Source organism: Phoca vitulina, unplaced genomic scaffold (assembly GCF_004348235.1).
Source record: "Phoca vitulina isolate PV1807 unplaced genomic scaffold, GSC_HSeal_1.0 scaffold16, whole genome shotgun sequence".
Classification (NCBI taxonomy): domain Eukaryota; kingdom Metazoa; phylum Chordata; class Mammalia; order Carnivora; family Phocidae; genus Phoca; species Phoca vitulina.
In genome coordinates this window covers 35,876,648-35,904,177 of record NW_022589719.1, presented here as the reverse complement: position 1 = coordinate 35,904,177, position 27,530 = coordinate 35,876,648, and the positions used below count along the sequence as shown (strand labels likewise).

The following is a 27,530-nucleotide window of genomic DNA, read 5'->3' as shown; positions in this document are numbered from 1 at the left end:
GAAATTTAATGTGCAATAGCTTTAGGTGACATATTGATTTCCAGATCACAACTGATTACGTAATGATAATTGTTATTGTTGGTTGAACAAGTCCTGTGGACCAGGCATGGTGCTTGCTTAACTCAACACCCGTGAGGTGTGTGTCACTGTCCATGTGCGCCAGACAGAAAACCGAGCTCACCAGTAAATGCTCACGGGTTTAGCCCAAAGCCCCGCGACCGGGGCACCTGTGCGCTGGTGACTGGGCCCACTCTCAGTTCAGCACGCCTCTCCTGGTTAAGTGAGCTCTGCAGGCACGTGCACTGACTCTGGCCCTCGCCGGAATATCATCGGCTCCCCGGCCACCGGTAGGCTCAGCTGGTCATGCCGAGGAGATCCACATTCATCTTGGTCATCTGTATGTCTCACTTTTAATTTGCAAGTGTTGAAACTCCAAGAAGGGACTTGCAGAGATCACAGCGCCAGATCCCAGCCTGCCATCAGCTCCCTCCCCCAACGTGTTGCGGGGCACCTGGGGCCTCTCCCATCCCACAGGCCCACAGGTGCTGCACCCCCCGCGCCATTTGCCTGAGTTATGTTTGGATTTAGGATTGAGTGGCTTAGCCACTCGCGGGTGAGCAACAGTTCATCAAGAAGAGTAAAACAAAATAAATTTAAAGGAAAAAGGAAGGAAGCGAGGGAGGGAGGGAAGGGAGAAGGGAGGGACGCCGCCCCCAGGAAGGCATGCGTTGGAACCTCTCCGCTGAGCCTCGTGTGTGCAGAGCTCAAATCTTCGGGCAAAGTTAAAATAAAATGTCCAATCGAATGAAAAAGGAGCGTGTTCATTCCAACAGTATATAACAAGAGACGGGAAGAGAAATAAGGCAGAATGAAGGGAATAGTGACCACTCTGGAAAGCCCTCTCTGGGCTGGGGGCCACGTCTCAGCCGTGGCTGGAGGATGAGAAGGGCCCGGAAAGACGGGGATGCAGCCCCTTTCTCACAGCAGTGAGGGCCCCTTCTGTTAGTGTCCCGTGGCCGCAGTAAGAAATTGCCACACGCTGGGGGGCTCAAAACAGCAAGAGTGCACTCTGTCCCAGTCCCGGGGGCTGGCAGTCTGAGATGAAGGTGAGGGCAGGGCTGATTACGTCTGGGGGCGGAAGGAAAATCTGCTCCAGGTTTCTCTCCCAGCTTCTGGCTGTTGTCAGCAATTTTGGGTGTGCCCGGACTCGTGGACACAGCACTCCAGTCTCTGCTCTGTCTCCACATGACCTTCGCCTGTCTGTGTCCAATTTCTTCCTCTTAAAAAAGACCCCAGTCATTGGATGAGGGCCTGCCCTTACGCATGACCTCCTTTTAACACCTGTAAGGACCTTATTTCCAAAGGTGCTGGGAGTCAGGACGTCAACATGCCTTCTCTTGGGGGGACACTAACCCGCAACATTCCTCATGGGCCCTTTCCCTCCGCAACCACCCCACACTTGAATACCGTTGCTGCCATGCGTTTTGGAGAGGTCAAGCACCCCGTCCCAAGCCACCAGCCTCTGGCTCCCCAGTGGCGTGTGACCGACGAGCGCCTGGTGGACAGCGTGGGCGGGGCCAGCTACTCGTACCGCGCTCCTGCCGGAGCGACCTCGGGGTCCCGTGGAAAGGGGAGGCCAGTCTGCCAGGGCCCGAGCGTTCCCCAGGCGGGCATGGTTAAATCATAGTAGCCTGGTGTGGGGCTCTGCGCTCACAGAAAGCATCCGTGTGGTACCCGGTGACTCGGGAATGCGGAAAATGTCAAGGAAAAAGTCCAATATGAAACCACAGATAAAACGTCTCCTCTGTAATAGGTGTAACGTGTGTGCATGGTGAGAAAAAAAAAAAAACAACGAATATGTTTCTGCTATAATTGGGAACTCCTTGAGAGAGGATCCAGGATCTGGCCCCAAGCCTGAAGTCGTGTCTGCGAGGACAGCCAATCACACCCCGTGAAGTCTCCACTGCCCCTGGAATCCTGGCCATGCGGCTGTCCTCAGAGCACGGGAGAGAAAGTGACCTCTGTGTGGTTCGTAAGGACTGCAAGGGCAAATACCCTGCGTTCATGATGGCCATCTGCGATTCATAGGGTCTGGGGAGCACTTTATCTCACCCCAGAGTGTGCTCTATTTTCCATGATGAATATATATATACGGACGTTCTCTACCCGAAAAGTAATGAAAACTGCCTTAAAGGGATGAAAACATTTGTGATGATAAAGATTTCGTTAAAATGCAATATTCAAAAGAGAAAATGGATTGGTTTATTCTGAGGGTAATTAATTTTTTTAAAAAATCATATATAATAGATCTGCACTAATTTTCAAAATATAACAAGGCAGCTGTAGGTGGTGGGGCTGTGGGTGATCGTGACTTTCTTCTCTGTATTTTCTCATGTTTTCCAAACCTGCAGAGACATAAAGGAGATGTCTGGAAGCAAAGGGAGGGGAGGGATGAGGGTCACCCCGGGGCCAGGAGGCCAGCAGGGTCTCCGGGAGAGGTGGGATTTAAGGGGGGCACAAGGGGAGCCCGACAGTGACCACCAGGGCCACCAGCTCCTCCCGGGGTCTCCCTGTCCAAAGCCTCTGGCTCAGTGAATGGGAAAGAGGACCCCCCGTGAAGCAAATCACGGGCCACGCCAGAAACCAGTAGAGGCCGAATCCTAGCAGGAGCATTTTCGCCCAGGAGCTGGCCCCCCAGGCCCGCCTTCTCCAGGCAGCCATGCACACACGGTCATGGAAACCTGCCCTCAGCACCCAGACAGTGGCTCGACCCTGGCACCCCCCACCCCCTCTAGGTTCGGGGAGCCACCTGCACTGCCCTGAGTGCCGAGCCGTGTCCCCGCCCGGCACAGCCCCTGCCCCTCACTCGAGCACCTTGCAAATGGCATGAATAACCATGTTGTGTCTCCCGCAGCCCCGTCCGGGTCACGCACAACACGATGAACGTGCCCCTCGTCTGTGACTATGGCTCAGGCTTCAGCAAGGTGGGCTTTTCGGGCACAGAGGCCCCCCTGGCCATGTTCCCCACCATCCTCGGGAAACTTCGGCACGACGTGAGTGGCTTCGACCTCGGGTGCGCACAGAGCTGCTGTGGGCGTGGGCGTCCCAGTGTCCATCTGAGGCCCCGCGCTCCGTTCTCTGGGGGGTGTCCCCAGGAGTGGGATTGCTGGCTCATATGGCAATTTGGTGTCTAAGAAATTCAGATTTTTGTGTCCAGATGTTAGGGTAACTCACTCTTCTAGAAAGCCTGTGCAGACTACACCACGTCTGCAGGCCAGATGCTGCGCTCCTCCTCTGGGCCTTCCTTGGGGGCGGCAGGTAGGACTGGCTCCAGCTCTGCTGGCCAGACCCGCATGGCCTTTGCAAGGTGGTCACCCGCCTCCTTCCTGGGGGCCCTGCCACGTCCCTGCGCCTCTCCCAGCCGAAGCAGCTGTGAGGCCCTCAGCTCACATGGGGATGGGAACTCGTTGAGCTGACATGAGCCTGGCGGCCCCACGAGGTAGATCCCACAATGGCCCTTCCCCCTGAAGAGGAACCAACAGCGCGAGAGGCGACTTGCATGTATCCCTGTGTGAGCGGGTGATAGAGGCAGGACCTGCCGAGTTCAAGGCCCCGGTCCGGAGTCACTGTCCTTGGGGAGTTTACCCATCCATGACAGGGAGCGGCATGGTCACGTGGAGAACCCCAAATATCACGGGGCCCCAGGGGGCCTACGCCTGGGCCCTGCATCACTGGGAGCAAATTAATGGCAACGTTTCTAATCATGCAGCTCGGGTTAAGACGGACATTCCGACCTGTGACATGTTGGGAGGCCGAAAGCGAGCATCCCTGCCTGTCTCCAAGTGGGTAACAGCAGGTGCCTGCCCCTGGCTAGCTGACGGGCCTGTTCCTTTGAGATAGCAGAGCTTAGTGCTGAAGAGTGGGTCTGCGGGGCCAGGAGACCCACATCCAAACACCGGCCCTGCCTCAGCACTCGGGTGACTTTGGGCAAGTTGCCTCTAGAGCTCAGTTTCCTCTTGCACATAACGGGGTTAACGAAAGCGTACGTGCCACGTTTGGCTGTCGCTTAAGTGAGGTGGCGATGGAGACGATGCTGAGGGTGGTGACCACGATGAGTGTGAGTGTCCTGGGATGGCCATAACGGGTGACCGCGGGCTGATGGCTTAAAACAACAGAAACTTATTCTGTCCCAGTTCTAGAGGCCGGAAGTCCTCAATCCAGGTGTGGGCAGGGCCTGTGGCGCTGGTGGGAGGGTCCTCCCTGCTCCTCCAGCTGCTGGGGGCTCCTGGTGCCTCTGGGCTCGTGGCCATGTCCCCTGCAGCTTCTGCTCAGCCTCCACGCGGTCCCTCCTCTTCCGGTCTCTGTCTCCGCTCTTACAAGGACACTTGTCACTGGATTTAACCCCCCTCCCCCCAATAATCCAGGATCTTCTTGTCTCAATATCCTTAAATTAACTACATCTGCAAAGACCTTATTTCCAAACACGGTCACCTCCACAAAGGTTCTAGGAGTTGGATGTGGACACAACTTTTGCGGGCCACCCTTCAACCCCCTACAGCTGGGTTCTGCCTGTTGTCCGTAGGCCCCAACGCCGTCTGGCTCTGTGACTCTTGGGCTGGGACATGCCCATCAACTGCTCCCCGACAGATGCCTCGAATCTGGGGCACTAGGGGCAGATTGGGAGGTAGGAGGAGGAGGCAGGTCTTCCTTGCTGGGTTCTTGCCCTGTTCACATCTGTGGTCAGTGCCAAGGGTCTGCAGGCTCCCAGTCCTCCCCACCCTCCCACACCGTCCACGCAGTGCCCTCCTCCAGGTCCGTGCGGCCTCCTCTGAGCTCTCCCTGCTGCCCCTTGTTCTCCACCCCGCAATCCTGGGGTCCTACTCTCTGGGCACCTCAGTGTTCCCTGCTGGCTCGTTCAGACTACCCACATTGTGTCACCAAAGCCCCACATTCGGTCCCTCTTTTTGAAATCCTTGGCATGGCATATCTTGTCCCGAGAGAGTGGTAATTTGTCCTATAAGGCAAAAGCTAGATGTTGCACCACGGGGATATTCCATGGCCCCAGGGGAGGAAAAAATCCCTGTTAACTGTACAAGGAGTGGGAAGCAGGATTATATATGAAATAGGTCACACACATGATAAAGCATAAAATCACAGTGAGAAAGATCAAATTCCTCACCAGAATAGAAACGGGGACCACAATGAATGTCCAGTGCAGAAAATGACCCACCTGAACCTCAGCGCATGGGGTTTTCTGGCTTTGGGTCCCTCGAGCCCCTCGGCCGCCACCCTCCCAGGCCTTGGGGCCGGCCCCTGGGCAGCAGGAGGTAAGTTTCCGTCTCTAAGAGGAGTCCGCACCTGACAGGATGCTCCGCGTGGACTCCCTAGCTCCACGGCCCCTCCCGTGTGCTTTGGTCTGGCGGCAGGCTGGCCACAAGACCCCTCGTGGGAGGCCCCGTGGCCGCAGAGAGGCAGGCCCGCAGTCCGTCGAGAGCCCGGTCCATCCCGGCAGGGCGACGCTATTCCTCCCCGCCCCGCGGGCCTGCCTTGTCCCCCACCCTCACACACGAGGATTTGGCTGAGCAGAACAATGTCAGAAGTAGGGCGGCATGGATGGTCCTTGGCGTCAGTCTGTCCTTTCAGGTTATGAAATGCATTCCCATCGGCATCCTCCTTGACTCGCTCCCCCGGCAGGACCGTCGTGGGGAACGCGGGACAGAAGACGTCATTCCCGTCGGACAGAGAGGAGACGGAGCTCAGCGGAGACGGGCAGCTTGCCCTGGGTCTCCTGGCTTGTGCTTCTCCCCCAGTCCAAAGCCCTCTGCCTAAAAGACAAACGCCCACCACGTAGCCCTCTGTGCACATGAGCTGTGGCGGCCTCGAGAATGGGCCCTTCTCTGAAATCCATTGCACCATGACAGCTGGGCTTAATTGCAGCCCGACGCCAAGGCCATGCTTCCTACAGACGGCTCTTCACCAATGAATGAGCACAGCAGGGACACCCCGACAGACCCATTTCTGGGAAACGTGGGGCTCCTTTCATGAGTGACTGGTTAAAGTCCCCAGCAGCCATGCCGACCTGCACAGCTAGGACACCCCCCGCCCTCTCTCCTGTGCCCAGGCTCGGACCTGCACGCCATCCTGCTGCCCGTCCCAGCCCCGTCAGCCTCCCTCCCCATTTCCTTCACACAGGTGTATTCCCTGATACGATCCACACACTTTTCATCCTGGGTTGGTGTCGGCTTCTTGGTAGACACAGACTTACACGCGGCCCGACCGTTGAATCCCTTCTGAATGACAGAATAAATGGTTTCCTGGGCCGTGAAAGTAGCCAGGTCCATCTTCCTAAAGAATCACAAATTCAATTAACCTGTAGACCCTCCTCCTGCCGATTTTCCAGAGCACATGGAGAAGCCGGTGCCCCTCCCGACCCCTTCCCTTCCTCCACCGCCTCTCTGTCTCTCTCTTTCTTGCCCTCAGGTGACTCATCTGCAAAGTGGACAAAGCCAGTGTCCTCGGGAGCCCTCTTACCTTGCAGATCATTCACTCAAACCTCTTAGCAACATCTTGAAATCGGGTACAAGCTTGAGGAGGCCATCTCTGCCAGCGGCGCTGTGACCTGAAATTGTCCCCCAGCGGCACAGCATGGCTCCTGGTCCCTGCTCACCATGCACTAATGCATGGGAGCTGAGTGGAGGGGAGTCACTCTTGAGAGCAGATCTGTCCTGGCCTGTGTCTTTCAGAATCCGTTGGTGGGGATGCAAGAAGAAGACTGGTTCATCGGAGACGAGGCTCAGAAAAAGCGAGGGGAGCTTAACCTGCAACATCCCATCTCCCGGGCAACCATCACTAACTGGGACAACATGGAGAAGGTAGGCTCAGGTTTTGCTGGGGCGGGCGGGAGGGCGGGAACGTGCTCACGGGGCGTTCAGTGGCGTACCTGCCGGCCAGGCACCTGGGGAGGGAGGTGCCCCAGCTTCCAGGGCTCTCTGGGTGTCTCTTAGCTCTCGGTCCCTATAGACACCATGTCTCGTTCCTAACCACATGGGTTGTGGAGTCAGACACTTGAGCCGGAATCCTGTCTTTATGACTTATTATCTGTGTCATTTTGGACAAGTAACCCGCCTCCCTGGCCCTCCGTTTCCTTATCTGTAAGAAAGGGTTCTAATTTTTCCTTGCACATTGCACTGGTGTGAGGATTAAAGGAATGATGGACAAAAAGTCCCTACTCAGCTCCACCCTTAGGATGGCCATTTAAAACCAGCAACAACAACAGAAAATGACAAGTGTTGGCCTTGGGACCTCGTGCACGGCTGGCAGGAACGTAAAATGGCACAGCCGCTGTGGAACACAGCATGGTGGTTCCTCAAAAGGTTAAAGAACTGAAAAGAAGAACAGGAAGAGAGATCTGCACACCCATGTTCAGTGCGGTATTGTTCGCAAGATATGGAAACAAGCAAGGTGCCCATCAGCAGATGGATGGGTAAGCAAAACATGCCATATACATATGGTGGACTATCACTCAGCCTTGAAAAGGAAGGACATTCAGACACCTGCGACAACATGACTGGACCTTGAGAACAGGATACTCCGTGAAATAAGCCAGACAAAAAAAGGACAAACACTGTACGATTCCACCCTTAGCTAGCAGATTCATAGAAACAGAAATTGGACGGTGGGTGCTGGGGGAGTGGGAATGGGAGTTAGTGTTTAAGGGGGACAGAGTTCTAGTTGAGGGCAATAAAAAAATTTCTGGAGACGGGTAGGTGGTGATAGTTGCACAGCAATGTGAATGCACTTAATGCCACTGAAGGGTATGCTTTTTAAAAAGGTTAAATTGATCAATTTTATGGTATATATATTTTACTGTAAGAATAAAATTCTTTAGTCCAGCACAGTACGGATGTAATGAATGTGGCTATTTGGACCACTCTGTCTTAGTAATTTTTTTTTTTAAGATTTTATTTATTTGACAGAGAGAGACACAGTGAGAGAGGGAACACAAGCAGGGGGAGTGGGAGAGGGAGAAGCAGGCCTCCTGCAGAACAGGGAGCCTGATGTGGGGTTCGATCCCAGCCATGGCCTGAGCTGAAGGCAGATGCCTAACGACTGAGCCACCCAGGCGCCCCTGTCTTAGTAATTGAAGGTTCTGATCAGGTCCTCCATATATGGTTGGAGCTTGCATGCTGCCTAGGAAGATGGATTAATTATCGGTGCCACATAACGAACCATTCCAAAACTTAGAGGCTTAAAACACCGATGGCCCCAGTTTTTGTGGATCAGGCATTTGGGAGAGGCTCAGCTGGGTGGTTCTGGCTTAAGGGTCTCTTGTGAGGCAGCAGTCAGTCAGCTGGGGCCGTACCATCCGAAGGCTCGACCGGGACTGGAGGAGACATTTCCAAGGCAGCGCTCCGTGTGGCCAGGAAGGTGGTGCTTCTTGGGGACTTTCTGCGGGGCCATTCGGATGTCCTCACGGCATGGTGGTTAGCCTCCCCCAGAGTGAACAATCAAGGGGGCCAACATGAAGGCTGCAACAGCTTTATGATGCAGCCTTGAAAGCCACATGCCCTCACTTTTACATACTCTGTAGGTTGCATGATCCAGTCCTGGTTCAGTGTGGGAAAGGTCTGCCCTGGGCATGGATGCCAGGAAGTGTGCGTCCCTGGGGGCAATCCTAGAGAGTGGTTGTGGGAGTGTCCCTCACAGACACTCTTCCTATCTGCACAGCTGAGGTGTCGGCTCTGGGTCTGGCTGTAGCCCTCCATTAGTGTGTCCCAGGGGATGCAGAAACTGAAGCAGTGTAGACAGGTCTCTGGAGTGTGTAACCCACCAGCTTGCCAGACCCGGGCTACCTCCTAGGCTGTGGCTTCCACCCTCCCCTTACCTCCCTGTCCAGTCACTGAGCCCTAGTGGAACTGACTTCCAGTGTGTCTTCGGCTGGTTCCAGCTCTTGATTCAGTTCTTGCACAGATACCAGGATCATTGCAACAATCCTCCCCCTTGGTGCCTGCCCTCCTACCTCGCCCTTCCAGTTCACCCCCACATGGCCTGCTGAGTGCCTCTCCTACATCTGATCATGCCACTTCCCTGCTCCTGTCCATCAGTGGCTGGACATCCAGCCACGAGCCCACCTGTCTGGCTTTTGCCGTTCGCTGGGCGCCATGTTGCTTTGTGCTTCCGTGGCCTTGCACCAGTGCCCCCTTTCCTGAGACGCTTCCTCCACTGAACTTCCCCCCGGGAGTGTGTCCCTCACTTTTGTTTTCAGTTCTCCATGGAGCCTCCCTCCCCAGAGGCAGGCAGGACCTTTATCCAGAGTAAGTAACCATTGCTTCTTGAGCACGTACTGTGCACCAAGCACTCTGCTGGGTGCTGTGGCCTGAACTTTGTCCCCCGATTTCCTACGTTGGAGCCCTGACCCCAGCACCTCACAATGTGACCGTATTTGGAGATGGGGTCTTAAAAGATGCAATTAAAGTAAAACGAGGTCACTAGGATGGGATCTTATATGATCTGACTGGGGTCCTTATAAGAAAAGGACATCAGGACCCAGACACGCACGCAGGGACGACCCCATGAGGACACAGGGAGAGCACGGCTATCCACACAAAAGGAGACAGGCCTTGGGAGGACCCAGCCTGGCTGACTTCCTGTCTCCGGGGCTGGGAGACAATAAATCCTATAATTTAAGCCACTCATGGTGGCCACAGGAAACAAATACACTAGGCTTTCTACAAATGTCGTATTTGGTCCTCGATGATGTCCTCGTGATCCTCTAGGAGGAAGGGAACATTCTCCATTTTACAGATGAGGAAACAGCTCATAAAGTCAAGTCGCTTGTTTGGCACGCACCTGGTGCCAAGCTCCCTGCTGTCCTGTCTCGGGGCTCATGTCCACCCCCCATCAGACGAGGACTATGCCTCATGCATCTTCGTTTGCTCCCCTCCCTGACTCAAGGCTGGTACACAAATGGAGGATCTGTGTCCTGTCTGCGGCCACACTGTCTTTCCTGCTGTGAATCACATAGTGAATAACACAGTTGCATCTGCTACTGCACAAGCCACTTTGCGGTGTAGACAGGATCAGTCCCCCTTGCAGGAGATCGGCCGTGGCTCACGGTGTCACCGTATCGCCCTCTCTTACCACAGATTTGGCATCACTCCTTCTACCAGGCACTCCGCATCGCCCCAGAGCAGCATCCTCTGATGGTGACTGAACCGCCTTTAAACATAACATCCAACAAAGAGAAGATGTCACAGGTAAAGGGCCAGGTGGTGGGCGATAGGGTCGGGGAACAAGCATGGGGAGGGCGGCTGCTCTGGCCTCCTCTTGAGCCTTGGGGATGCCCTCAGGGCGTCACCTCTTTGCTGAGCGAGATGCAGACACAGCAGAGATCTGTCCCCTTTGATGTTAGCGGTGAGCATCATGGCTACCACGGAAGAGCACACCAAGGGGTCAGCCGGGGGCGAGGTTTTTAATGCGGCTTATTCAGTTAGACCTGACAGCCGGGCTATGGGCAGGGCAGTTCAAGTCCCTGTGCACAGATGAAGACATGGGAGTGTCTAGGAGGAGAAGTAGTTGGGCTAAAGTCACAGGGCAGGTGGCTGGGAGGCCCACTGGGTCCTCAAGACCTGACCCCACAGACTTATCCTCAGTCCTGCTGCATGTGGGGCCTGCTTGGAAGTCCAGCCCTGACTCGAGAGCTCCCAACTTCCCCCTGGACCTGCCCCCCAGGAAGGAGCTGGTGGTGAGTGCGGATCAGATTGACCAGGTTGAACTGGATCAAACTGGTTCTCAGAGGCCATCAGGGACAGAGTGGTGGAGAAAAGAGCATGTCCCCCAGTAGGCTGCAGAGTCTTCCTTAGGGCTGGAGGGGGTCCAGGTGGGGAGGGGGCTGCAGGGGGCTGCCGCTGGCTGTCCAGGTTCCAGTTACAGCGAATGAGGACATCCATGAACTAATTAAGCAAGCAGCAAGGTTCTACCACCTGGCCCAGAGCCCCTGGAGCCCAGGGGCGTCTCCTGCAGTGAGCAGTGACCCAAAGGGCAAGCCAGCAGCCCGTGCTACCACCTGCACGAGGAGGAGGCCTGCTCCGTGGCCCAGAAACTGAGCACCAGCAATCAGAGAACAGGTGTGAGCTGTGCTTCATTTAAAACAAAGCCCTGAGGGGGCCGATGACTCTTCCTCTGCACATGGACAGGGAGATCACAGAAGTGGGCCACAGCTGGGCTCCACGCGGACGGGGGCACAAAGCCCACGGCCTTGAAATGGCAGGTATCCTGTCTGAAAACAGCATGTGCCCGTCAGGGACCCAGTGAGCTGGGGAGACAAGAGAGAAGCAGGGTCGTCCTCCACTCGAGGGGAATGTGCCACTCCCAAAGTGTCTTAGGGTTCTCCAGGGAATCAGAACAATGGGACGGACACACACACACACACACACACACACACACACACACACAGAAAGAGATCTGCTTTAAGGAATTGGTTCATGTGATTATGGGGACTGACAAGTCCCAGGATCTGCAGGGTGGGTCAGCAGCCTGGAACCTTTTGTTCTAGGCAGCTCTTCCTTCAACTGATTGGACAAGGCCCACCCACCCTGGGAAGGGTAATGGGCATTACTCAATCTATCCATTTAAATGTTACTATTACCCAAAAGCACCCTCATAGACACCCTCAGAATGATGATTGCCCAAATGTCTGGGATCCCCATGCCCCAGTCAAATTGACACCTAAAATTAACCCTCACACAAAATATTGCACCGACCACACAGCCTGTCTCCAGCACTTCCCCACTTCTCCTGGGCCCACTGCCTGCCTGCCTTTCTGCCCCGGCTCTCTCTGAATTCACCCCCTAACTACATCGAGATCCCAGCAGGAAAACAAAGGGACCCTCACGTCGGGCAATTCTGGTGAGACTTTATTGAAGAGCTTACAATACAAAGGTGAGCCTGTTTTAAAACAGCTATAGGAGAAGGTGCAGAGCTCTGGGCCAGTAATGGGGAGCCGTTGCCCCCTAAACCTGGCAGAGCACGGGTGGTTCGCAGCCCTGAGAGGGCCTCTGCCAGGAGCTGTGGCCTTGGAGGGACCCGCAGGGAGGGAGCAGGGGCATCCCATCTCCCGCCTCCCTCAGACCTCCTTCCAGGGTCCCCGTGGGTAGAACCCCGTGGGTCGCCCAGGGAAGGGGAGCCTCTGGCTACAGGCCAGCGCAGAGAGTGGTCGAGAAAGGTGGAAGCTTCTGCAGGAGATGGAAGGCAGCCTTCTGGAAGCTGGAACAGACTGAGAAGTGCAGGGCGGACTTCTCCCAGAATAAGTCTGTGCGTTAGCAGGATGTCTGGGGCCGGGTCCCAGCAGAGAAGCCAGTGGGGGGAGCAGCCCAGGGTGCAGGGAGGAGCCGGATTCTGGCCCTGGCTCTCCCAGCATGTGTGACCTTGGGTGGATTCCTTGTCCTCGTGGTGTCTTAATTTCCCTCTCAGAAGGATGATAATGGTCCCATGCTGGGGGGTGTCACGGAAATGAGATGAGTCAATGCCATGAAGTGCGGGTCACCTTGCTTAGCACCTGATGAGCATTCAGTAAACGCTGCCTCAGTGTTCTCATCTGTAAGGTGGGAGTTTGGCCGCAGGATCCCTGAAGACCCTTCCAAGCTCTGTGACCTCTGGCCTCATGCCAGACCAGGGGAGCAGAGGTTGGTTTTTGTTTTTGTGTTTTTAGGGGGTGGGGTCTCTAGTTGGGTCACAAAAGCTGTTCTCCCACCTGGAGTCCATGTCCCGCGTCCTCCACCAGGATGCAAATTCCAGGGGCACCGGAGAGTGACGCAGACTCAGACACTGCCACGCCCACCCGTCTGTCCTTCGAGGTGGTGCCCGCATCCAGGCACCTGGCCGCCCACATGTCACGTTGCAAATGCACGTCTGGGTGGTCTCAGCTTGGGGACTGGTGCAAATAGGCGTGAACTAGTCTTCACATGAACACGTGTTTTTTCTTCTCTTGGGTAAATCCCCAAGCCCCCACCGATGGCTGCCCCTAGACACACGCGTTGTGACCCTCGAGGCAAGTCACACACTCAGGGGTGGACCCAGCTCTGTGCAATATTGTTGTCTAAATGCTGTCTTCACTGGGTTTTGATGTCTTTGCTAGAGGCCAGTTGGTTCACTTCTTGAGCAGCCCACACCCCAGCCTCTGCCCTTAGGGTCCCATCCCACTCCAGGGCCATGGTACACTGGCCCTACTTGCCCCAGAACTGGGTACCAAAAAGGGACAGCCCCAGGCCTGGGAGCCAATCCACAGGGATCCCTCCAAACCCAGCTAACCACCCCACTGGCCGTCCATAAGATGCCCCCAACAGCTCCAGCTGGCTGTCACCCTGTCCCCAGGTACAACCCTCCGGTGGCCCCGCCTGGCAGGCTTGGAGCTGTACCTGACACAATTTGCCATTCAGTTGTCTGAGGGACTGTGTGTTGGTCCCCCCATCAAAAGAACCTTGAAGTCTTGTAGACCCCAGTGTCACCATCTTGCAGAAGAATCATTCCCTCGCTCAGCCACCTTCATGGGGGCAGTGCCCGGCCTCCCACCCCTGCCACCTGACAACGCTCCCTAACATTCTTGTCCGCTGGTCTCCCGTGTGGACGAGGTGCGGACAATGTCCATGCCTTGGGGGGGGGGGCGCCATGGGCAGCCAAAACAAGGCTGTGTCTCCCCTGTCTGCGCCTTCCGCCCTGTGTAGTCAGTACCTAGGACAGCGTTCCTGACCAAGCCATGTCTGGGCGAAGTGTCTGGCATGCAGTAACACATAGTAACTGAGAGCTTTCGTGGTTTGTATCATAAAACAAGTAAATCATCCCAAGTCCAAGTGTCGGGATTCGTGTAAAGTCTGCCTATCCTCCAAGAGCAGAAAGAACAAAAGCATGGAGAAGACAATGCTGGTTTCACAGAGGCATTGGGAGTTCGGCATCATCCCCATCGTGGTAACATGGTGGCCCAGAAGATGATGCGATCCCCTCAGTCCTGTGACAGTCCGTTAGGTCTGCCCCGTAAGGTCCCTGGGAAGGATGCGAGCCCGCATTACAGGCTGGGAAACAGAGTCACGGAGCTCCTGGGGCAGAGCTGGGATGAAGAGTGGCATGCTCCCTGACCCCGTAGTCCGGCTCTCTGGGGGAGCCAGGTGCCCCTGCAGATGGGCTCCGTGTGCCCCAGAACTAGCGGAAGAGCCACCTGCTCTTCTGTCCACTGGCCTGGCTGCCAGTGTTTCCCATTGCTTCTCCACAGATCCTGTTTGAGACGTTCAACGTGCCCGCCCTCTACTTAGCCAACCAGGGAGTCCTTTCTCTCTACGCGTCTGGCCGGACCTCCGGTGAGTGGCCCTCTTGCAGCCCCGCGAGCCCACGCATGTCGCCTTCCTCCCTGCCAGATAATAAATGAAGAGAAGGGTCCACAAGATGCAACCTGTACAGCGCTCCTCCTGACCCCCCTTTCCTACCTCCAGGACAAGCAATTGGCTTCCCGTGCTCCTTGACAGCTTCATCGAGGTGTCACTGGTACGTGACAAAGTCAGTGTGCCTAAGGCACACGACTTGAGAAGTTTTGATGTGTGGATACCCTCATGCAGCCATCAGCACAGTCAAGATAATGAGCGTATCTGATACTCCTCAACGTTTCCCCCCACTCCCCACGCTGCCCCCCTGCAATCTATCCTCACAAGAGTTTGCATTCTCTGGAATTTTGTATAAATGTTGTTGGGTATGTACTCTTTTTTTCTATGGCTTTTTCCCTCTCAACATAATTATTTGGAGACTCATTCATGTTACTGCTAGTATCAATCGTTCATTTCTTTTTATCGCCAAGCAGTATTCCATTGCGTGAATGCACCGTGCTTTGCTGATTTTTTACCTGTGGATGGACATTCGGGTTCTTTCCAGTTGGGAGCTATTATAAATAAAGCTGCCGTGAACATTTGTCTATAAGTCTTTATGTGGACATACGCTTTCATTTCACTTGGGTAAAAATACCTAGAAGTGAAATAATTGGGTCAGATGGTAAGAGTATTTTAACTTTTTAAAAAATCCGCCAAACTAGCTCCCAGCGCGCTTGCATGCCCGGCTTGCATTCCACCAGCTGCGTGAGAGTGGGGTGGCCAGCCGTTTCCATGGTAGCCCTTCTAGCAGGTGCGCAGGGCATCTTGCTGTGGTTTTGACCTGTAGGTCCCTGACCAGCAGGGATGGGGAGCATTCCTTTATGTGCTAATTTGCCACCCCTATGTCTACTTTGGTGAAGTGTCTGTTCAAATGTTTTGCCAATTTTTCACTGAGTTCCTCACCTTTTTTTTTTAAGATTTTATTTACTTATTTATTTGAGAGAAAGAGAAAGAGCACAAGTGGGGCGGGGGGAGAAGGACAAGCAGACTCCACGCTGAGTGCAGAGCCCAATGTGGGGCTTGATCCCAGGACCCTGAGATCATGACCTGAGCTGAAATCAAGAGTCTGATGTTCAACAGACTGAACCACCCATATGCTCCTGAGTTGCTCATCTTTGATTTTTGAGAATTCTTTTTTGCATTCCGAGTACAAGTCTCTCACCAGGTATATGTTTTGCAAAGATTTGCTCCCAGTCTCTGGCTTGGCTTTTCATTTTCTTCACCATGTGCTTTGAAGAGCAGAAGTTTTTAATTTCAATGAAGTCCAGTTTATCCATTTTTGTGTGTGTGTGTGGATCATGCTTTTGGTATAATATCTAAGAAACACACGCTGAACCCAAGGCTTTTCTGCTATGACTTCTTCTAGAAGTTTTATAATTTTCAGTATTACACTTAGTTCTGTGATCCATGTGGAATACAGTTTTGTGTATGGCATATGGTATGAATGAAGTGATTTTTTAGTGTGTATATACATGTCCAGTTGTTCCCATGCTATTTGTTGGAAAGACCCTGCATTCTTCATTGAATGATCTCTATGCATTTTTGGGAAAACCAGTTGTCCATATACGTGTGGGTCTATTTCTATACTCTGTATTCTGTCCCATCGATCTATTTGTCTACCTGTAGGTTGATACCACATCGTCTTGATTACTGGAGCTTTATAAGTCTTTATAAGTAAGATGTTAGAGCTACACCTTTGGTCTCTCTTTTTTTTTTTTAAATAACATTTTGGTCATTCAAGGTTCTTTGCATTTCCATATAAATTTCAGAATAATTTTGTCACTTTCTACCAAAAAAGCATCTTTGGGTTTTGATCAGAATTTCATTGAATTTATAGATCAATCTGGGGAAAACTGACGTCTTAACAACATTGTGTCTCCTGACTAATAAATATGGTATATTTCCTAGGCGTTTTAATTTCTTCTTGGTGGTGATTTGCAGTTCACAGTGTAAAAGTTGTGGAAATCATTCATTGGATTTATTCTAAGTATTTCATATCTTTTGATTCTATTATAAATGGTATCTTTATTTCAATTTCTGATTGTTCAGCGTAAGTATATAGAAATACAATTGGCTTTTGTATACTGATATTGTATCCTGGCACCTTAACTAAGCTCATTTATTAGTGCTGCTAGGATTTTCTACTTAGGCAACCATGTCGTCTATAGTTTAACTTCTTTACGTCAAACTGGGTGCTTTTTATTTATTTATTTTTTCTTGTCTCGTTGCTCTCGCTAGAAATCTCCACCACGATATTAAATAGAAATGGTGGGAGCAGGCATCCTTGTCTTGTTCCCGACTTTAATGGGGAATCATTCGGTCTCTCTGAATGATGAAGTGCATTGTTAGCTGTAGGTTTTTAACTGACATCCTCTATCAGTTTATGGAGGTTATTCTGTATTCCTAGTTTGATGACAGTGTTTTTTTTTTTAAATCATGAATGGATGTTGGATTTTGTCAAATGCATTTTCTGCCTCTACTGATAAGATCATGTGGAATTTTCTCTTTTAGTTCTTTAACATGGTGAATTACATTAATTGATTTTTGAATGTTAGAACAACCTTGCATTCCTGAGATAAAATCAATTTGGTCATGACATGTTATCCTTTGCATATATTTGCTAAAATCTGGTTAGTTTTGTGTCTGTGTTCGTGAGGGATCATGGTCTGCCATATTCTTTCCTTGTGATGTCCTATCTCTCAGGGACCATTGAGACCATCCTTTGTTGCTTGATGTCCAATATCTTGAAAACTATTGTTTCCTGTATGTTTGTTTTAGGTGTTTCAGGTGTGTATGGGGGGACCCACTCTTTGTTTCCTACCTTGGCTAGATGAGGAGGTCAGACCTCCTCATTTTTGCTTCATTTTAAATGTGAAGTCCTTGGTTACCAGATCCAGCATGTGAAAGAAGCCAACCAGCCAGACCCCTGATCCGCTCTGGATGGCTCCACGAATCACCATTTCACACAAAGTGAAGCCTGTGTTTCCATGACCGCATCACAACTTTTGGACTAGCACAGAGAGATGTGGTTTGCTTTGCTAAAACGTATGCCTCCTCCACAGCATCCAGCCTCTTTGACAACTCAAGTGCCACCCAGAGATTCCCAGTGCCTGCATTGATGCACAGGTTTTTAGGGAAAAAGCTGTTAAGAGCAGAGTATTCTTCTTCCTCTTTTACCCTTTGGCAACTGCTGCTAATGTTTATATGTCTGGTTTAATAAGAATATTTGCAGGTTTTCTGTTCAAAACAGTTGGCCCTTGGTCTGATCTGGATAGGCTTTATCCTAGCACACTCCCCTACAGAAGAAAGTTTGCTTCCCAGGCCCCTTTTTTCCCCTCCAATTATTTCCCCTTTACCACCTCTTCCTGCAGACTTGACAATTGATAAGGGATGTCATGCACCCTGCATTATGATGCTGGTGTGTTCTCTTGTCTAGGAACAACTATTGAATCTGGAGAAGGAATGACATACTTTGTGCCCGTCATTGATGGCTGTCCTTTGCATCAGTCGACCATCCAGATGGACATGGCGGGCCAAGACCTAACATTGTACCTCCTGCAACTATTGACAGACAGTGGGCACTCACTGGTGAGCACAGGTAGGAAATTGTTATTCTTAGCCAGGTGAACCAGTCCCTGGGGTGTAATATCCTGCTTGGCTTACTTAACCTACAGCCCTCAATTTAGCTAAGGCTACTTGAACATGATTCAAGCTTTACAGACAACTCCGTCTATATTTAGGGACATTTAGTGATTGTGATGGTGGTGATGATGATGAGGATGATGGTGATGACGAGGATGAGGATGATGGTGATGATGAGGATGGTGGTGATATGATGACTATGATGATGGGTTAAGATTTACAGAGTACTTACTTTGTGCAAAACACTTGGCTGAGCGAACACTTCACATACTTCCTGTCATTGCTTCATGCTATGACACCGTGAGGGGATCACTTATCTCCACTGCAAGAGGAAGAGGCTTAGGAGGAGTAGGTGACTTCAACATCACATGACTAGCAGGTGTATCACCTGGAACCCAGGGACTCCAGATGAGGATGTGCCTGTCCCGCTTTTCACCCACTTCCTGGGCTAGATTCCCAGCCATATAACTTGCATGATACACATTCCCAACAAGCCTACAGTCCTGCATTATACCTCCTGGTCTTCCCAGGCCAAAGGTCTGTGTCCAAAGCCACACAAAGTATGGAACCCTTCAGAATAGCAGCAATTAGAAGAAAGCAAGGGGAAGTGAGAAGTATCAGCCAGGTCAATTTTATTGACACCTCACGCTTAGCAAGATCTTATGTGCATTACCTCATCCCATCTGCACGGCAATCCATGAGTGGAGATTAATCCCATTCTTAAAGATGAGGAAAGGGAAGATTTATAAGAGAGTGAACTTGCCTAAAGCCAAGCTTGGTAAATGGCAGAGGTAGGATTTAAACCTAGGTTTGTCTCACCAAAAACCAAAGTAGGTGAGGAAGGGGGAAATATCAGGCACTCTCCTGATCTCCAACATCCCAGAAGCCAGGGAGACAGAAGGGAGTGGCTAACAACATCAGTTTCTGGAGGGAAAGAAGCCGAGGAGGAACTGAAGAGTGCGGCAGGGTTCTGGGAAAAGGAAGACAGGACAGATGCAGGCAGAGCGGTTTAGGTGGGGTGGGTGGGGGGTCCAAGTCGGATGTCAGTGGGCTGAAGACTCTGGGGGATTTCTAGGCAGGCAGGTGCTGGGAGCTCTGATCCAAATTCAAAAGCAACGATAGACAAAATATAAAACCATAACACCAAAAGACATAGCGGGGTCTAAAACCCATGGTCAGCCACCCAGAAAGTGGGAGGGTGTGACCTTCCAGATGTTTCCGGGTCAGGGGGCCTGGCTGGCTTGGGTGGTTCTCCATAGGAGGGGGCGGCTGTGAGCTCTTTGCAGCCAACATTCACAGCAGGTGGGGATGGGGGCATGCACAGCAGCCCCTACTTTAATAGATAACAAGACTGGGTTTGATTTTCCAACCCCCTAAAAACACACACCGTACGTAGTAGGATATCAACATAAAATGCAGACATTTTCCAAATGCGGACATCTTAGTTCAGGATCCCTGCTCTACCGTTCTTGTCCACAAGCCCGGGTCCCCAGCATACGTTACAGACCAAGAGGTGCTGGGATCTGAGACGGACACAGGAATGGGCTTATGACTGTGTCGCCGTGTCCCCACCACGAGGAGCTGAGTCTTCAGGAAGATGCTCCCTGGGGACAGATTGCTCTTGCGAACCATCTCGGGTCACGCCCTTTCCTTTGCCTTTCCCCCGTAGGTGACTGGGAGTACATCCGGCACGTAAAAGAAAAATGTTGCTATGTGGCTTTGGACTTCGACAAGGAAAAACTGAAAGCTGACTCTCCTTCCTACGCACAGAAGTATCAGCTGCCCGATGGCCAGGAGATCACCCTTGGGCAGGAGAAGTTCCTCTGTCCCGAAGGGCTTTTCCAGGCAGACATCATGGGTGAGGGGAAGGAAGGGACCAGGGGTGAGCCCTGACGTGGGCAGCGGGGCCACTGTAAGGGGGACGGAGCCCAGCAGCCAGGAGGGGGCGCTGCTCTGAGTAGCAAGTCGGCACCTGTTTCAGAAGTTCCTGTGACTTCAACTATCACTTATTAAGCGTGTGACTTTGGCGACCACCGTTCATGGGCTGGAGCCTTCAATCCTCCCGCATCTGACAGTGTTCTGTGTTACAGACGAGGAAACCCAGTGCAGAGCACTAAATATTTGTCAGGTGTTCTATACTGGACTCTACTGGACTCTACATCGGGGTTCTACGCAGGACTATACATCTTCTCTCCCATTATGTGTTATTCATACTCTACCTACTCACAAAATAATTTGAAATATGCAAATGGAGACAAAGCAAGAAGAGCTGAAACTATAGATTTGGAAGGAACTTTAAACGTTTGGCTGATCTAGAGATTTTTTAAAAATTCTGGTATAGTTAACATACAGTGTTGTATTAGTTTCGGGTGTATAATATACTGATTCAACGATTCTAGACATCACCTGGTGCTCATCACTACAGGTGCACATTCCTTCATCCCCATCACCTATTTCCCCCATCCCTCACTCACCTCCCCTCTGGTGACCATCAGTGTGTTCTCTGCAGTTAAGAGTCTGTTTCTTGGTTTGTCTCTCTGGTTTTGTTGTTGTTGTTGTTCATTTGTTTTGTTTCTTAAATTCCACATACAAGTGAAATCATACGGTATGTGTCTTTCTCTGACTTATTTCACTTAGTATTATCACACCTTCTAACTCCATCATGTTGCTGCAAATGGTAAGATTTCATCCATTTTTATGGCTGAGTCGTATTCCTTTGTGTATACACACCACCCCTTCTTTGCAGCGCTGTTTACAATGGCCAGACTCTGGAAGCAGCCGCAGTGATCTAGAGGTCTTAAACGAGCACTGAGTTGGCTAAGCTACCCGGCAGGCATGGCAGGACAGGAAAAAAGTGATGGATTGTAAAATACCCACTGACTGGGAAGATTTCCAGGTCGTCACGGAAAACCAACTATTTCCTGCAATCAATTTTTTAAAAAAATAATTGGTGACATTATAAGGGACAGAGGGGAATAAAAAGGCCCGAGCCACTTGCCCGGGATTCATAGCTCATAAGGACACCGCTTTTACCCCTAGTGTGGGGGAGCTGGGCTTGCCTCTGCTTTCCCCATTGGACTGTTCCGGGGATAAAGGCCTCAAACATGGCACGTGCCCCCCAAATATTAAGTGGACACATGCCACCGTCACCGAAAGGAGTTCCTGACCCACAGTGTGAACGTTGTCCTCCAAGTACGGGTAGATCTCAGTGAGCAGGGGCACAGCCAACACTGTGATGAGAGTGGAGTGTTCGCAGCCCAAGCTCATGCTTGCTGGGTCTGGCACGTCCTGGACGATTCCAGAAGGTCCGCCTTTTCAGACTTTATCCCGAGGCTGCGAGGTACGTAGGTAGGTGCTATCCCAGGTGAGGAAATCGAGGCACCCTGCCCCTGTCTCTAAGGACTGTTGCCATCATATTTGTGTTTGTGTATATGGACTAATGATGAGTCCAGAAAGGATGTTAAGTCAACGATCGTTCTGCAATATATACAAATATCAGATCATTCGGTTGTACTCCTGAAACTACCATAGTGTCGTGTGCCAATTACACCCCAATACAAAAATCAATAAATATTTTTTTAAAAAGGAGTAATCAGCATAACTTCTCAGGCCACCTGAGCAAGGACATCCGTTTCCTAAAGTAATCGATACTGTGGCATTAAAAATGAATAACCATCAGTAACATTTGGATGTACGTCATGTCAGATGAGAGCGGAGGACTGATACTTATTCAGCCGTTAGCCGTCGCATCCCACGGGTGTGCTGGGCAGTTGCACACGTCGTCTTGTTGAAATCCGTAAGGGCCCCGGGGCTGAGGGGCCGGGGTCCGCCCGCCGCTCTCGGAGCTCAGTGGGCGCCTCCCCAGAGCCCCCGGCTGGGAGCAAAGAGCCCGAGCGTGCAGCCGGCCGAGCGCCTGGCCCCTGAGCCTCTGTCTTCCTCCGCCCGCCCTGACAGGGAGAAATGGCCTGGGCATCCACATGAAGGCCTTCCAGAGCGTCAGCTCCTGCAACTCTGCCCTCTGGAAGGTTCTCTTCGGCCACATCGTGCTGTCCGGCGGCACCAGCTCCTGTTCCGGCTTGCGCTTCCGGATGCAGAGGGAAATAGCCGCCCTGGTGTCCCCTACCATTAACGTGAAGGTACGGTCCCCCTGACCCACCCTTCGGGGGCTTCCTGGGCTCATCCCACAGATACTTCTAGAACACCAGGGTTCCTGGTGCGCCAGGCAGGTGGTCGGGGGCTTGGGGAGGTATCAGTGCACGAAAGTCGGGAGACTCCGTGGCTTACATTCTAGCGGGGGGGAGGAAGCCGTAAACGGTTCAAATCAACATCCTGGGGGCTGCGAGGGAAGGAGGGGTGAGGGGTCGGCAAGGCAGCGTCGGAGCAGATGCTTGAAGGAGCAGGGGAGCCGCGGGGATATCTGAGGCCCACCTTGGGGCCGAGGGAGCAGCCCCTGCGGGGGCCCAGGGGTGCGCTTCCAGAAGGAGGGGCTGGGAGCGGTTGGCGGGGGGCTGAGACAGGAGAGGCTGTGTGAGGCTTCTGCCCTGAGCGGAGCCAGCCTGGAGGACGGCTGGGCTGACTGTGGGGGCGGGGCGCGGGTCCCCAGGGAGGAGGTGGCCCGTGTGTCCCAGCGTTCCCGCCTGAACAGCTGGGGGGCTGTGGCTGCAGGGCAGATGACGATGGCCGGACGAGCTGGGGGCGATGAGAAGTGGCGAGGCGCCTGTCCGCGGGTGGGCCCAGGACGGTTACAGAGTTTGGAGGTGGGACAGGGGCTCCGGGTGCATCCTTTGGAGGCTTCGGCGGGGGCGAGGGGTTCTAAGGCCAGGGGGACCTCAGGGAGGGGCGTAGAGGTGCAAGAGGACGGGCTCCGGCGGCCGAGGGGGAGGGGAGGTGCTGGTCCAGACACAGAGCGCTTTCCGGGCGGGTGCAAAAGGCCCAGAGGCTGGAGGAAAGCCGGCCACCCTGCCCGGCTCTGCCCTTGCGCGGGCTTCCCGCCCTCCTCTTGCCACCAGGTAAAATTGTTATGTCTGTATTTAGTTTTAAATAAACGGCCTTTATTTTTTAGGGAAGTGTTAGGTTTCCAGGAAAATTGAGTAGCAAGGGTTCCTATATATCCTCCCTCCCCCGCCCCTCGCACGCACGGTCCCCCCGGCTGAACACCTCTCGCGCGCGTGAGTTTGTCACAGCGGACGAACCGACATCCACGCATCACGGCCAACCGAGGTCGCAGCTTGGGAAGGCTCCTCTCGGGGTTGTGCGCCCTGCAGGTGTGAGGGATGTGTGATGCCACGTGTCCACGGTGACACTATGACACAGCCGCTCCTTGCCCTGGGACCAGGGCCGTGTCCGCCCGTTCACCTGGCCGGCCCTGGTGGCCATCGGTCCTCTTGCTGACCCTGGTTGTGCCTTCTCCAGAATGGCGTGGACTCGGAATCCTTCAGACTAACTTTTTCTCGACCCCATTTTCCAAAACTGCTTTTCTTTTTTTCTCTTTAGGGAAGTAGTTCATGGTCCTGGCAGAAAACATATAAACAAAGTCTGGGTCACAGGTTTGGAATTTCTGGCCGCATTCGCCCAGTGAAGAGCGTACCTTCCCATCCGTCCCCGTAACGGCACCGAACCAGCTCGGGCACAAGCCCAGCCCGGCTGGCGGGTCCTTCCCCCTCTGCGACCCTGGGCCGAGGGCCGCCCTCCCCCCAGCTGTCCTCCAGCTTTGCCCTTTGCTCCCTTCTGTCCTCACGGCCTCTGCTGAGCACGGTGCCCCGTCTCAGAGCTGGGCCTCAGGCAGGCTGCAGGCTCCCTGACCGGCCACGTGGGTGCCCTTCATGGGCGCTTCTGCTGCAGGCTTGCGGCAGCCCCTGCCAGGGAGAGCCGGCCCCCTCGTGCCCCATGGCCCGTGCTCACGGCTCCCCTTTGCTTCCTCCCTGGGAGGGGCAAGGTGCGGGCACTCAGCACACCCGGGGGGGCAGGGGCTGAGCCGCTATGTTGGAACTTCTGTCCCTCCAGACCCGTCAGCACCATTTCCCTGGACTCTGCATGACACTCTGCAAGACCCTCGTCCCAGGGTCCAGAGGCAGCAAGTGCAGAGGGACTGAATCCCTCATTCCCCGTGCTCCCCATCCCCGCCAGCCGGGATTTCAGATCTGCTCCCAGGCAGGGCCCTCTCCGAGAGAGAACTTTCTGGCTCAGTCCTCAGCGTGTCTTCTGCTACCTGCCCAGAGCCCCACCCCCCCTCCCTCCCCAGCCAGGGGCGCAGCTTGAGAGTGAGCGCAGAGCTGTCAACCTTGTTCTGGGCAGCGTCTCCCCCTCCTTCCCCGGAGTAGTCAGTCACTGGGGAGTCACAGGGAAGAATCGGGAGCCCCGAGGAAAGGCAGACTCACCATCTAGCACAAGTGGACACAAGCAAGTTCTCTTCCTTGCACGGTCTCAGCCCTCTGTATGGACATTGAAGAATGCACAGAACACAGGAAACCACGACCCGCCCTCCCTTCCTCCCACACCTGCAGCCCTCTTCCCGAAAGGCTAGCTGTCACACGCGTTCCTGTTAGACAAGTGCCCCCACCACGCAGTTCCTGAGTCTGCAGTGTCCTTCCCATGGGCGTAAGCTCATGCAAAGGTGTCCCTGATCTTGGGAAGCTACTGTGGGCCTGCCTCGTCAACCCCAAAGCCTGCAGCCCCCTTACTCCGCGTTGCACGAGACATCTCGATCCTTCACCCCTCGGCCTCTCTGTGGAGGCCCCGCACCCTTCATGTGCCGGTCACTGCCCTCCTCTTGGCTCTCGGGGCTGTTGCCCGCAGTGAGCCTTCACTAAATGCAAAGGGAAAGTACGGCTTAGCCCAGAATGGAAGGAATGGGAGTGTCACCCCCACCTGTGTGCAAAGTGACCTGACACCTCTGCCGTGGGAATCCGTCCGGCCGGCTGTGGGCTTTGTCCTGCCCCCCCACCCCGCGGCTGGGCTGAGCTGTGGACCAAGCTCTTCCATCCACCCCTCTTCTGAGTCCTCAGAAACTTCCCTGTATGAAGCTGGAAGGTACACCTGTTTCCCTTGACTGTGTCGAGACTCAGCCCTGCCACCACCTGATTCCCTCCTGCCCGCACTCTCCCTGGAAGGGACGCGAGGCAGAGCGCACTGAAGCGTCCACGGAGCGCATTAAACCCTTCCTCTGAAGGAGAGAAGGGTTCTGTCCCTACAAGGAGCTCATCCCCCTTCAGAGAAGAGCTGGTTCCCATGGGGCCAACTTGGAAAGTAATCATTCCTCCCAACAGCCCGAATCCTGCTCTAACAACATGCTTGGGAGAAAACCTGGGTCATGATTTCCCCTTATTTCTTTAGAATGGTTTTTTCCCCTTAGGATCCACTTCTAGATGTGGGTTTCCTGAGCCAGAAACGTGTGCACAGTGAGGCTGTTGGAACCCGCGGCTGAGTCGCGCCCGGAAGTAGCCGGTCTCCGGGCCAGCGGGCACAGGGGAGTGCACCCGCGTCTGCTCGCCCCGGCCTGGGGACGGTGTGGTGCTCGTCATTTATTTATTTACTTCTGCCTTTTTGGAAATGGAAGGATAGTTGACACACAGGGTTACATTAGTTTCAGGTGTAAGACCCAGTGATTCTGCAAGTCTGTCCTGCTTACTGTTACGTTGTGTTACTTCGTGGCCACCACCTGCCGCCGTGCAGCCCTCCACGGTGGCCCTGACTGTGTGCCCGGCGCCCCTCGCCCCGTGACTCAGTCCTTGCTTCACTGGACGCCGGGCCCTCCCTGTCTCTGCCACCCGCTTTGCATGACGCCGTGGTTTGTAAGACCCTTCCTAACTGGATGGAGGGAAAGCAAATTATTGTTCCCGTTTGTGTTTCTGTAATGACTACTGAAGGTGACTCGTTCCGCAAATGTTTCCCAGCTGTCTGTGGTTTTTTCCTCTTTTTCTTTTCTTTTCTTTTTTTTTTTTAGCATATTTTTGCTTATTTCAACCCTTTGGCCATTTTTTGTTGGTTGTGTTGCGTTCTTCTGAATGCGTGAACCATCCCAATTTTGTGGCTTTTGTTTGCTTTTGTGTGTGTGTTCAGAGAAGACACAGATGGGGTAGGTGACTTGTCCAGGTGACAGCCTGTTGGTGGCAGCAAAGACAGGTGGGGACTCAGGATGCCGGGGACTGGCTCTCTCCTCTGCCCAATGCCTGACCCTGAACGTGCTCTTTCCCTCCCTTCTGACTCTTTCTTGTTTTTTTTTTCTTTAAAATTTCTGCAGTATTTCTTTCCTTAACCAATAGCAACAGATGCTTCCCAGCCAGGCAGGGTTCTGTGGTGCATCAGAGCCAGCGAGTGACAGTAACTGGATCTAATAACTCATTCTCCCTCCTCCCACCTCCACCCGGACCCTGGGCTTTCCAAGTTCCTCTCCAAATCCTTTTTCCCTGCTGACCCTGCAGCCACATGTTTACCTTGCTGTTTTAGAACAATAAGGCTGTCCTAGCTTGGTGTACCTACATACCTTCAGGAAAGTCTGAGAACGCGTGAGGATGGCAACTGTCTGTCCTTGAGCAAGTGCACTGAACCTTGAGCCGCAGTGGTCCCACCTGGCGATGGGCATGGTGATGTTTGTCTCCTCCCAGCGCAGAGGGGTCCGGACTTGGGTCCGAAGCACTGCTCTCTCCCAGAATCGAAGGTGAATGTGCACGTGGCAGATGTCGGTGAGTGCTGAGCTTGAGCGGAATTGCCCAGGTTGTTTGATTGCCTGTGGTTTTTGTTGTGCTCCTCTGTATTTTCTAATTTTTCTACAAAGCCCATACGCCTTCCACATAGGCTTTGGATAACTCGAAGATGTGTCATGTGTTTTGCAGTGAGCCTAAGGGCCAAGGGGGAGTCCTTTCTGCTCTTGCCTCTTTCATCCTGTTGTTTAAAGCTATAGACAAGCATCCTCAATGTTTGGAATAACCTATATTTGCCCAGAGGGAAGAAATGAGCAAACCATGAGGTTTGCTCAGGGACTGCTATTGTATGTCCCAAATTTAGAGTCGTATTTTGATTCTGGCTTCTTCCCCTCTCTCCCCCGACCCCTCCACACCTCCCTCACTGCCGCCCCCCCCACCCCGGCCTCCCTCTTCCGCTCTCCCCTCCCTCTGCCTCCTCCACCCTCCCCAGGTGTCCACCTGCCCCTCTTCCATATACAGTGCCTGGCTGGGCGGCTCCATTCTGTGCTCGCTCTCCACCTTCAAGGACATGTGGGTCACCAGCAAGGAGTATAAGGACATCGGTTCCTCTATCATCAGTAGGAGAGCCCTCTGATTTGTGGCTTTGTGGATCCCATCACCTGTCCCATCAACGCCAACTCCAGGCTGAGCCCCAACTTGGCTGGATTGCTCAGAGCTCAGAACCAACTCGAACGTGAAGAAGGGCCTTCCTCCCCAGACTTGCATAAAAGTGATCAATAAAGGACAAGCGCTCTCTGCCTGGCCAAGGCTTGCAACATCTTGGGAACTGCTCACAGGG

General features: G+C 53.2%; 1 protein-coding gene across 1 annotated transcript; it reads left to right on the top strand.

Annotated features, from left to right (window-relative positions):
- Positions 1–1,477: 1,477 nt before the first annotated feature.
- On the top strand, positions 1,478–27,326 carry LOC116638735 (actin, alpha skeletal muscle 2-like). Its single transcript, XM_032414832.1, has 12 exons — positions 1,478–1,587; positions 2,915–3,053; positions 6,744–6,872; positions 10,146–10,256; positions 10,350–10,413; positions 10,653–10,744; positions 14,264–14,348; positions 17,845–18,006; positions 19,720–19,908; positions 21,244–21,390; positions 22,005–22,186; positions 27,183–27,326. The coding sequence occupies exons 1-12, from the start codon at positions 1,478–1,480 to the stop codon at positions 27,324–27,326; spliced, it is 1,554 nt and encodes a 517-aa protein (XP_032270723.1).
- The last annotated feature ends 204 nt before the right edge of the window (positions 27,327–27,530 follow it).